Genomic DNA, 11,826 nt, shown 5'->3' on the forward strand with positions numbered 1-11,826 from the left:
CTTTGGTTTCATTTACTATAGTGAGCTGCTTTGAAGAAGCAGTGGAAAGATAAAATGTCAGAGCAAGGCATTTCTTGTCATTATGCCCTTCTCCTTCCTCCCCGTCCCTATCTAAGTGTCTGAGCCTTGGCAAGTGCCTACCTTTTCCCCGCACTTTTTAAACATAGCTACTGTATTAAAATACAGTGATACTGTATTAAAATACTGGTGATAACCATGCCACGAAAAAATGCTGGTTAAGTCCATGTTTTGAAGCCTGGAATGTCTCAAAGCTCCTTAGTCCCTTGCAGGATATGGTCAGCCCTTCACAACACAGACCCTCAGCTTCCCATTAGGTTTCCAAACAAAAGACACACTGCAACTCCCCCGGTTTGTTCCTTTTAAATCAATATAGTTCTTAAAATAATACCATGGGAAAAGCAAGAATAAAAAACAACATTTAATATAATACAAAGCTCAGAGAAAGACAAAAGTTGGCTGAAGCATTTTGAAAATTTTCAAACCAGGTCTGTGAAACTGAAAAATCTCGATTCATCCTCTCTTGCTGCTAGCCTTCATCTGGATGAAGAACATAATATTATATCTTTCCCCAGTTCTACTTTGCACAAGCTATCATTCATCTTCTGTATTGGAAAACAATTAAAGGTGAATTAAATAGAGAGTATTTTTTTATTTCCTTGCTACGAATGGCTGGACCTGATCTGCTGGAGCATTGTCATATCAATGTTTTTTATTAAGAACGTGTTTTAAATTAAGAAAAGACAGAAAGTGCATTTTAACATTTCTATGTCCAGTGAGCTCTTGATATCCCACATCAGTTTTGTTTTCCAGAACCCTCTGTTTTTGAACAACTTGCAAACCCTTAAAAAAAAATTGTGAAGGTAACTCTTTTGTAAGAGGTTGTTGGAGCTGGTAAGTCTGTCTTCACAGTTCCTCTCAGTGAATCTTCAGCTAAAGAAATGTGAATTGATTCACCAACCCTAGGCACAGTTCACAAAATCTTGAGGCACAAGGGTGTTTTTTATTCCAAGATGTCCCTGGACATCCCTGTGCAGCAGCTCCTTGCACTGTGAGCACCAAGTGCTGGAGGGAGTACAGCTGGTTTTCTGTACAGGGCCCAAGATGTGGTCTGAAAACCTGCATGTGCGGGTGCAAATTCATTCTTTATCTGACAGCTGGGAAAATACTGGTTCTGAAGAGATCTAAAGAATTTCTCTTCCACGGTAATGACAATATTGCTTCAGCTCATGAACCAGTGTTCTGGAATCATAACATAAAGCAGAATGGCTTTTCAGAAGTGAGTGATTAGCAGATATTGCAAAATTCAAAATAAAATGTGTAGACACTGCACTGTTCTGATACACAACTCCATCAAGGAAGCTGGTCTCTTTGAAAGCATGGAATAAAAGCAGAAGTATTTTTCCCCCTTGAGGGAACATTTGGAAAGCCTAAAATTGCTTTTTTTTATCACATGCAAAAATATTTGCTTATAGGTATTATCTAAGGGCCTGGGGGCTTTTTTTGGCTCCCTCCCAAACCTCCCAACATGGCCATTGTCCTGATGATCTTCCTCTCAATAGGACGAGAGAGGAGTGCAGAAAAGCAGCGGGCATTCCTGATGGCTGGCTCTGAATGTGCTGGGCTGGATGTGTCTGAATCAGCCCCTGGATCACAAAGCAGAGCCTGCTGGAGAGTTCTGTGCCTAGGAGGTTTAGCAGCACAATAAGACAGCCAACATCTACACATTTTTTGAACAGCGCATGCTGTATGCATGCAAAAGGAAAAATCCTCTTCTACCAGTTATGTGCTGCACCCACAGATGTCAATGGTTTGTTTGCAACCTGTGATCTTCTCACAGAGGTATTTTTACAGCTGATAGTGGCACATAGGTATTTTGAAAGAGGTATCTTCAAATACTTTTTTTTCATTCTTTGAGTTAAATGCACAAAGCAGGACTTTCTTGAGGCAAATTGCAAACTGGTGGAGGAACTGGCACGTTTTATAGAGTTGCAAGGAAGATTCAGTTAAAATTTTTTAAGATGCTTTCTCAAAAATTAAAGAAATAATGCATTAAATAGAAAAATAAAACATATCACTACTCTCACATATTTGTAAAATAAATTGCCAAGTTCCGGGGAAATTACCCTAAATTCCGTGTTTTGTGTTAAATAATATATCATAGGAAAAATCTAGATTAAGCCTTTGAACAGAAATGGAGATTTCATTAGATTTTAAGACCAGTGCCACTCATTCCTGTATACTCTGAGATCATGGTTACTAGTCATATGGTTTGTTCTTTGAACTAATTGGATGTTAAGAACTTTTGTCTTCACAAATTCCAAAGTATTACAAACTTGTGCAGCAAGGTGATTTTTTCTAAACTTGGTCAAATGTCATTTTTATTTCCAGAAATGGCTCCAAATTGACAAACATTTGTGGTGTTTGAGAACATACCAAAGAGAGTGCAGATACTGCAGACCATCCTGGGTTTTTAGAAGGACTTCTTTACTAGGAATCTTAAAAAGGCATCAGGATACCTCAGATCTTGTCATGACACTAAAGAAATCAATGCCTTAGTCTGCTGATGTCATTTGTTTAAGATTCATCCACCATTTCAAGATTTTAACATCAAAATCTGGTATTTCAAACATCTACTACTAGGCTCCTAGCATTATTTTGACAGTGCCAGTGCCAAACTCTATTTTAAATTACATTTGTGCAGGTCATGGTGAATAACATGGCTTCTGTTTGTTGTTCTCATGATAATGCTCTTACACTTCAGGTAGGCTGCTCCATGCGCACAGTGACTCATGCAGTGCCTGTGGGCCTGCTGTGGGTTTGGCACTACAGCTACACATACCACCATGCCACGTATCTCTGCATTGCAGGAAGCTGATGAAGCCTTGTTGTGCAATCTGGAGCTTCAAATCGAGTCCCAGTTCCTGCAGGATGATATCAATGCTACAAAGGACAGATACAAGAAGGTAACTGGCTGAAATTGCTGTTTTCCTTGTAGAGATAGATGTGGAACTTTGCCTTTCTTCATGATCAAATGGTGGCAAATTAAAGCAAATTGCATTTATGTTTTGGTAGGTGCATATAGCACTATTTATTTTCAGTGGGCACAACAAACGGATGGTTTCCAGCACCCAAACACACTTCTCAGGGTCACTACAGCTGTAGCAGTCTTGAATTTGTCAACTTGCTGTCATGGTTCAACCCAAAGCGCTGATCAAGCTGTCTTATATTTCATGCTAAGGAAGCTGTTGCTTTCATCATCCAATTTTTTGAGAGAGGACACTCCAGTTAATCAGCAGGCATATGCCTGTGGATGTATGATTCCATTGCAGCTGACTTTAACAATTGTTGCCTTCTTCCTGGGAGAACTGTGGGTCTTGGGATCAGGCCACTGTCCCATCTTTGCTGCTTTTGAAAACTTGCTCCTTTTTTCGTGCCACATGCAAAGATATTTGTGATTCTTATTTTGAAAATCTCTTATGAAATTGGAAGTGGAATGGAATCTTCAATTAAAACTATGAACTGTATAGTCTTTATCCAAAAGTCTGTGATATACCCTCAGTATGATGAAACTGCTAGCACACCTGCACTCAAAAGCAGTTACAAGTTGCATTCCAAACCCAAGCCTGAACACAGGCTAAAAGAATTACATATCTAAAAATAAGGCCCAGGAATACACAGAAATGTCTACATTACCACGGCATTTTCTAATGAAAATATTTTTTACCTTATCACAGAACCTCATGGAAATCCAGACCTATGTCAATGTCTTACAGCAGATCATCCAGACAACGCCTCGTGTGTCCCCAATAACCACTGGCATATGTGAGGCAAGTATTGCTGTTGGGAAGTACATGCAGCTCTGAGTAAGAAAAAGATAATGTTTACACATAAAGTGTCCCAGATCCTTTAACTTCTGCTCCAAGGTTAGGTGAAAACAATGTATAAGTACTGAGTAGTGAATATGGAAGAAAAAAAAATTACTGTAGCTTTGAAAAACTGTATCAATGAGGAAAGAGAGATTAGCTTTGTCAGGTGCACTCCAGCATATATATTAGTCCCAAAAATGTGTGGTACCAAGATATTTGAAGCAGTTGTGCTTCTTCTCTGAGGAGGAGCTGGCAGGATACATGAATATTTTAAGAGACAGGAAATCTTATCCTGAAGGGGTGAGATGTGGTGAAAATTTAAATGAAATTAATTGATACAGACTAAATGAAAACTTGGCGATTTCCACCAATATGAGTGGCTATGGCAGGAATGTTCATTATTTGGAAGAAGATGTAAACAGGTTTACAGGGTCTAAGCTGTACTGTTACAGACCTGCCATCTGATATCTTTATTTTTAAAGCCATGCTGCCATTCAACGGAATTTGGCTTGAGGTTCAATACCCATATTTTATCTGTCTTTTGCCATTTTCTATTTGTCTTTACAGTTTATTTCCAGTACTGCAATTTCTTTTGGCTCTTTTTAGGAATGAAACATAATTTCCTGTACACACATTGTTTTCTTCTAATCAGGAAAAACTGATAGCAGAGAGGAGGATCCCTGTTCTGCAGAGCCAGCTGGAGGAATACAAGAGCATCCTCTGCCAGCTACAGGCACAGAAATACAAGCTGCAGACAGAGGTATTGGAATTACTAGCCGTAAACACAGCCATGTTGCTCATGAAGTGCTTTTTTTATGGTCACTTGGTAAAACCCATAACATGGCTTTAACATGGTTATGTTAACTTGGTGGAATTTGAGGTGTGTTTTCCTTTTAGATTTCCATCTTTTTCTTCAGCTGTTTCATTCCCATTCTCTCAATGGAAAATTGTCAGGTTTAGTTGGCCAGGGTGGGCTGTAGGTATTGTAGGTGCAATGAAGCTGTCTTTGCTTATCAGAGTGGATGATGGGGGAAAGTTTCCACAATGCAACTGGATTCCTGCAGGACAGAATCAGCAGGATATTGTGAATGGAAAAGTCCCACAGGGCTCCTATGACTTTCTTACTTGCTGAGCTCTGGCTGGAAATTGGCTCCATGAAAACTGATGGGGAACCCTCAGGGCTCTGCCCAATCCTTTCTATCACTGCCACATCCAATGCAGAGCTTGCTGTGGGAAGAACTGGACAGGTTTGGGGAGCAAAGCTGAGAGGGCTACTGAGCTACATTTGGCTTTCTGCCTTCATCCATGTCACTACTAAGCATTGAGCCAGCATCTTTCCTGTGCTTGGACACTACCAAGTAGTGGTAGTGTAGTAGTTGCTTTTTGCCAAGCCCTGAGTTGCAAAAAGACTTTGATTAGTTGTCCTTGCCTATCTCCCAGACAAACCTGCCCTAAATCAACCTTTTGTCTCCAGCCAGTGTCTGCAAATATGAGTGCAGTGCAGGGCAGAGGGTGGCAAGAGGTGGAGAAGCCGCTGAAGGCTGCAGTGGTAGACAGAAACCAGATCTGAACAGTTGCCAATGGCATCTCTACCTCCATGCAGTTGCATATTTTTTAGCAGATGGGGTGGAGAATGACCCCCAAGTACAGCTTCCTTTGTGCTGCAAGTTGTCCATCCAGGTGAGAAGAACGAAATATTGACAAAAACATCGTCTGGTGGGATTTTGGACTCTTTTGGACAGCCATAGCAGCAGCTCATAACTTACTGAGCATAACTTCTTTCATTAGGGTCAGGACAGTGTATTTTCCTTGGTCTCTTTCTCACATCTGATGTCTGGTGGAAAGACTCTGCACTCTGGGATGGACAGGAATCAATATGGGGATGAGATAGTGAATCAGTATAGAGAAAAAGAGGAGGAAATCAGCCATCTGCTGGCAGGTGGAGAGAGGCAGTCTTTGAGGAATTAATCGTGCTGCTTTCGAAATCAAATCTTCCCATTCCATTTAGAAATAGATTATTCATTCATTCATTCTTGTGCCTTGAGATTTAAAGAGTGAAATACCTTTATGAGTACAGGTCAGTAACACAGCTGCTTGTGATGATGAAGGCTGGATCTGATGACCGAGGTGTCATCAAGTTTCTTTGCTTTCCTGTTTCTGGACCTGACAGCCATGTGCCCAAGAGGTCATGGGCCCCACCCCATAAGCACTGAACAGAAAAGAGTCTCTGTCTACTCGTACACTACAACATAACCAAACTAATGACAAGGGACATCACTTCTATATTTAGCCTCTTAAAAGTCCTTTTTTTATCTTGTCTGAAGCATATAGAAATAGATCAGTTATTGAAGAATTCATTAGTCACTTATTCCCCCATTAACTTTTTGTGAGTTCATCTCTTTGAAATGTAGGGGGAAAAAAGTGACAAAATAACTATAATAAACAGCTAAAAATAGCAGAAGAAAGTGAGAGGAGATTTACAAGGTGAAATATCCCACCTGAAACTCAGCCTTTCTTTTTGGAAGGCGACTTTTGCCACCTCCTGGTTGATGTACTCATTGGTCTTATTGCTGAAGTAAAAGGGCCTAGGAATTGAATTCAAAAGGAGAGTTCTTTGCTTAAAATGTGACTTTTGGTCTTCTTTTCCCTGTCTGCAGACCACAGAGAAGGAGGAGTGGGCATTTCTTGATCTTATCTTCCCAGTTAAGAACTTTTACTGTCCTTGTTAGGCCCTGCTAACTCTGATAAGTTACTGCTTTTTGAATAACAGAACAAAGGTAGTGAAATTGTTCCTGTGTTTCAGCAGTGCAGCATCAGCATCACATTGTAATAAAGCATGACTTGCCTTTCATCATGCTTAAAATATGGGGATGGTGAATTTTTCAAAGCTGCTTCTTTCACCACCGATTTTATTTACCAGACAACCATGCTGGAGCAAGCAATTAAAAACACCCAAGAGAGTTACGACGATGAAATTCAGCTTTACAATGAGCAGATTGAAAACCTTAGGAAGGGGATAGAGGAGGCTGAGAGGATCTTGGAGAAGTACACCACTGACTGCCGCCAGCTGGTGATCTACCAGCAGTCCCTGGAGAATGAGCTGGAACGGTACAAAAGGATCATCGAGAATGAGGACAGCCGGTAAGGCTGGATTTCTGGGCACTCACAAAGGGACCAGGGATCTCTTATCTCATTTGAAAAATGTATGTTTAAGGACATTTGATTCACCCAAAGCTATAGCATTTTCACACCTTTCACTGGAAGATATCTAGTGATAGAAATGGAAATAGAGGCACAATCTGGTTAAACTTCTGCCAAGGAAAGGGTCAGAGCCATTTTGAACTTTCCAGTCCATTTTGAACTTTCCAGTCTCCTTTCCATATGTTGTCATTGCATCAGTGTACAGAGGTCAGGAGCACACTAAAGTAATCTGAATATCCTCTCCTCAGACTGGGTGTTGGTGACACTTGTTCAACACCACCGGCAGGTTGATTTTTGGAGGGTGCAGACAAAGTAAATGCCTTGAAAAGCAAAGCATTCATCACAGCAAAGCCACTCCTCAGGCATGGGGAGAAAGAGGAAAATTACAAGAAACTGTCAGGAATTTGGTGCTTAAACCTACAGAGGACCACTGTCTCCCTCTAATGTCAACCATCAGCCACAGTGGATAAAAGGATTTTTCACAACAGCAGAGCCAGACCCCTAAGCACCCAAAATACTGCTCTGGGCTGTGCAGAAGATGCAGGCGAAGAACACTCACTAAATAGTCCATCCTATATGTGGGGAATGGGAATTTAATTACTTTTCAGGGTTTAATTTTGGACACTGAGTTCTAGTTAAAAGTACCTTAACAGAGTAATTCTCAATGCCAAAAATCATATTGACACGGGGTCTCTGACAGGACAAAATATCTCAAATTCCAGCAGAGCAGACTGGGGAGGGCAAAGATATAGTAACTGTTTTGCAATAGGCCTGCCTCTCAATTTTAATTTTTGACCCTTAATACTACTGACTCCTCAAATATTTTCCAAGGAAGACTGCTCCAAATTTCCTATTTTGCCAGCCAGCATGGTAAAAATGGATTTACAGTTCTTGCTGACCTCTGATAGGCTTGGATTGACTGTTTGCCCATCCAAAAACTTCCCATGTTTTCAAAGTGCCATGCTAAATGCAAAGCTGTTACTACATGTTGTAATTTACCTACTGGACTATGTAGTACTTAACCTACTGGAGTATCCCATATCTCCTGCTGGCAGAAACTAGCTTCACTCTGTGAAGGTGCTGTGGCTGTCTTGATTTTCCCCAGACAAGAAACATTTTTTTTGACTCCTCACCACAGAGAAGTACATTTCTTATACCTCTGTGCTTAATTTTGCACAATTTCACTTGCTTTCACTGAAATGGTGGGGAGAGAACTGATGGATGCACATACTCTCCACAGGTTAAACTCTGCTATAGCAGGAACCCCAGTCACACTCTTCACACAGATTTATCGACCTGCCCAGCCTCAGGCTTCGAGGGGAAGAGGTAAACCTGTGATGTGTCTTTCTCTGTATGTCAGGAGAAGCATCATTGCATTTTAAGCTGTTTGTCCATCTGTCTTTAATATGGCCACCAGTCGTGACAGCCTGATTACAGGCTTGAAAATGCAGCCATTCCAGCTTACCTCAACTGTCCTTGAGACAAGCTGTCAAAGGCCAAAACCACAAGCAAAAGCATTTCTTCGCTAATTTCTACAGTTTACTACTTAGGCCAGTCAAGAGTAAAATCAAAAGGCACCTGAAATGGTGGAAAGAGCTGCAGGTTTTGTGTTGACTCATTCTGAGTTTGTTTGCACTTTATAGATGTGCAAAGAGCACCAAGGTGTGATGAGTGCCACAGGCCATTTTAAGGCCTGTTTTCCTGTGAATGATGTTTTCTCTATGTTGTATGTTGGCTTGTTAGAATTAGGATGCTTGTAAACCTGCTGACAAGGAAATGGCCAGGGCTAAATAAGCAAGACTGCTCTTAACAAAGGAACTGATGTGATAGGTTCCAACATATGGGATGACTTAAATTCAGGACTCACTGGGGTTTTAATGACAAACTGCCTTGAGAATGGAGACAAATCATCGTATGAGGGATGGTTTTGGAACGCAGCTGTAATTTTTCTAACTGCTGTGTGAACTATAGCAGTTTTATATTAAATGGGTCCATAATGCCTGAGGCCAGATCCTCGGCAGCTATAAATAACTACTGTTGTGCAAAGTGGTGTTTTATACATGCTGAGGATTTGGCCTGTCTCTGCCACTGATTTCTCCTGCATGACGAGTATGTTATTTCATGTGTGTTACTGTACTGTGGCAGGGGACAAAACATCTGCCTTGGGGAAAGTATATTAATATCTGTCTGTCCCGTTGTTCTTGTAATTACCAGTACCAACTCCTGTCTCCTCTGCTCTAGCTGCTCATGCCATGGAAATCAGTACCTTGCCTATGCTCCTGCTGCTGCTAAGCACTCATGGATCTATGCCTACTGATTGCCCAGGAGATCAGAATCAGGGGGTTCTAAGAGCTCAGTGACAGTGTCTGAGTGATGCCACTGTAGATGGGTGGCTTCTCAGCTCTGTGACCACCAGCCACTGCTGCTCCCTCCTGGCATGACTTTCAATATCTGTCCATACTCCAAATTGTCAGGAGTGGAGGTGCCTGGGTCTCTTTTAGCCCCGCCCCAGGATACAAAGGCTCTCCACCTGCAGCAGAGAGGGCAAGAGGCAGCTCTAGCATTTGCAGTGACTGTATTCAATCACTGTTTGTTTTTTTCCTTTAGATATCACCCAGGCCATGCAAGACATTGCCAGTATAAAGCCTAGACAAAAAGGCCTGACAAAGAAAATTGCCAGGAAGAAGGAGCTGATGTCAAAAGACATAACTGACAATCACTCACCTGAAAGAATGTATGAAAGAACTCTGGAAGGTTTTGACCAAGATCAGATGGAGTTTAGGCATGAAGGCTCAGTCAGGTGTGAACCTGAGCAAGAAGGATCAGAATTTGATGAAAAAGAAATGGGCCCAGAAGACGTACCTGATGGAGCCCAGATAAGTAAAGCCTTTGATAAATTGTGTAATATTATGAGAGAGAAAATAAGAGTCTACAAGAGACCAGACGCTAAGTCTGATGCCCATCCCAAAGGGCGTTATGTGCTGGTGACAGGGGAGGAAGGCTACGAAGAACCGTGCATCTTGGCCCCCTCTATCCCTGCTGGGGCAGGGATCACAGTTTCCACTGGCAATGGGAAGGTGATGAATGGTGGCGACGTGGAGTCCATACCAAAGCTCCCAGAACCTGCCGAACCACCAGAAAAAGAGAAAGGGGAAATCTGTGAAAGGACAGAAGAGTTTGAACTCCCAGATAAACAGAGAGAGGAGGGGAAAGATGTGCTTGAATGGGGGAAAAAAGCAAGAGGAAAAATTGAGCAAATCACAAAGTACCCGGACATTTCTGAGCCTGAGACAGTTACTTCCTCTGGTCTGATAAGCCCAGCTAAGCCAGGACTCCTTCAAGAGACAGAATATGAGCGAGAAGATAAGCAGGGCCTTTTGTTCAGAGAAGCAGCCTTACCTAGCTCTTTGAGCTATGAGAAGGTGGAGGTGGTGGAGTCCATTGAAAAGTTTTCAGATGACAAAATTCAGACGTACGAAGAGACAGCAATGATTGTTGAGACAATGATAGAGAAGACAAGCAAGAAGAAACTAGGTGACAAAGGCTCTTAAGTGACACATACCCTCTGATAGTCAATTTGTCTGGCATAGTTATTAAATGACTGTGGTTTTTTCCTGACTGAATGATACAGTAGTAAGATTTTTGCTGTTTGGTATTGAAACCTTGATGGCAATTCTGTCTGATGTAGGCTCACCTTTGGTGCAACAACCATTAGCGCTCTCCAGGGCACATCCAATGCAACTCATTTTCATGATTAGGACACATGGGAGGAAATTATTATGACAGAGCTGCCTGGATTTCCCCAGTATCCAGGAAAAATTTGCATATTCCTCTACTGCTCCTTTAACTGCCGTACAACCCCCCCATCTCTAAGACAGCTGCAAATGTTAACTTGTGACATCATTTAATAAAACTTTGCCTTCTACCAAAGATACTCTCCGTGGGTTTATTTTACCTATAACATTGACTCACAGACCCTACTTGTAAACATCACCTGACTGGTGTGCAGCAGTTTTTCCAGGGAAAGAGCTGGATACTTCTTAAATAACCTATTCCAAATATCTCCCTTTCAGAGTCTTTAAATAGTAACAAACTTAGCAGACCTTTCTTTTCGGCAATAAAGACAAACTTCCTGTATTCAAGATAAACTCTTACTGCAGATCTTCTCAGAATAAATCTCCCTGAAAGGAAATCTCCCTTACAAAAGCTATTATTTGTCCTTCACCAACACAACTAATGTACTTATAAATGCCAATGAGCTTTTGAGCAGACTGCCACCAAAGACTGAGTATTTAGGTATTTTCTATTTAAGTATTTGCTTGGACTGTAGAGTTTCATACTGCCACAGGATCCTGTCTCTCTCCTGTCGCCTGCAGTCACGTAGAGCTCTACAGGATTGTTGGAATACACAGTGCCTTTCCAACTCTTCATGCCTGGGGAAGCAAAAAGAAACACTTGCAGCAACAACAGTCTTGCAGCTCACAGAAACCTTCAGCCCAAGAAAACAAACAAAATACCATAAAGTAAAAATCAGGGAAAGGAAATATTTTGCTTGTATGTTTGTAAACAGTGAACTCTACCTAAAGTGCTCATACACCATTTAGGCCTCAGCTTGACCCCAGGCACACAAATGATCCCACTAAAGGCCAAGACTTACTGAAGGGTGGTACTAGATTAGTCTCTATACATTTCTTGTTCAATCCAATGCCAGTTCTCTAAGTTTTCATTTCAGCTTCCA

The 11,826-nt window shown here is 41.5% G+C and overlaps 1 protein-coding gene across 1 annotated transcript in view; it reads left to right on the plus strand.

The window, feature by feature from the left end:
- The window catches only part of BFSP1 (beaded filament structural protein 1), a 44,897-nt gene extending 33,405 nt beyond the window's left edge, over positions 1–11,492 (plus strand). The window contains exons 3-8 of the mRNA XM_009097031.4: positions 2,889–2,984; positions 3,756–3,848; positions 4,540–4,647; positions 6,808–7,028; positions 8,329–8,414; positions 9,696–11,492. Of these exons, the coding sequence (XP_009095279.1) occupies positions 2,889–2,984; positions 3,756–3,848; positions 4,540–4,647; positions 6,808–7,028; positions 8,329–8,414; positions 9,696–10,639 (1,548 nt within the window). The 3' untranslated portion in view covers positions 10,640–11,492. The remainder of the gene's footprint in view (positions 1–2,888; positions 2,985–3,755; positions 3,849–4,539; positions 4,648–6,807; positions 7,029–8,328; positions 8,415–9,695) is intronic.
- The last annotated feature ends 334 nt before the right edge of the window (positions 11,493–11,826 follow it).

This window comes from Serinus canaria, chromosome 3 (assembly GCF_022539315.1).
Source record: "Serinus canaria isolate serCan28SL12 chromosome 3, serCan2020, whole genome shotgun sequence".
Lineage (NCBI taxonomy): Eukaryota > Metazoa > Chordata > Aves > Passeriformes > Fringillidae > Serinus > Serinus canaria.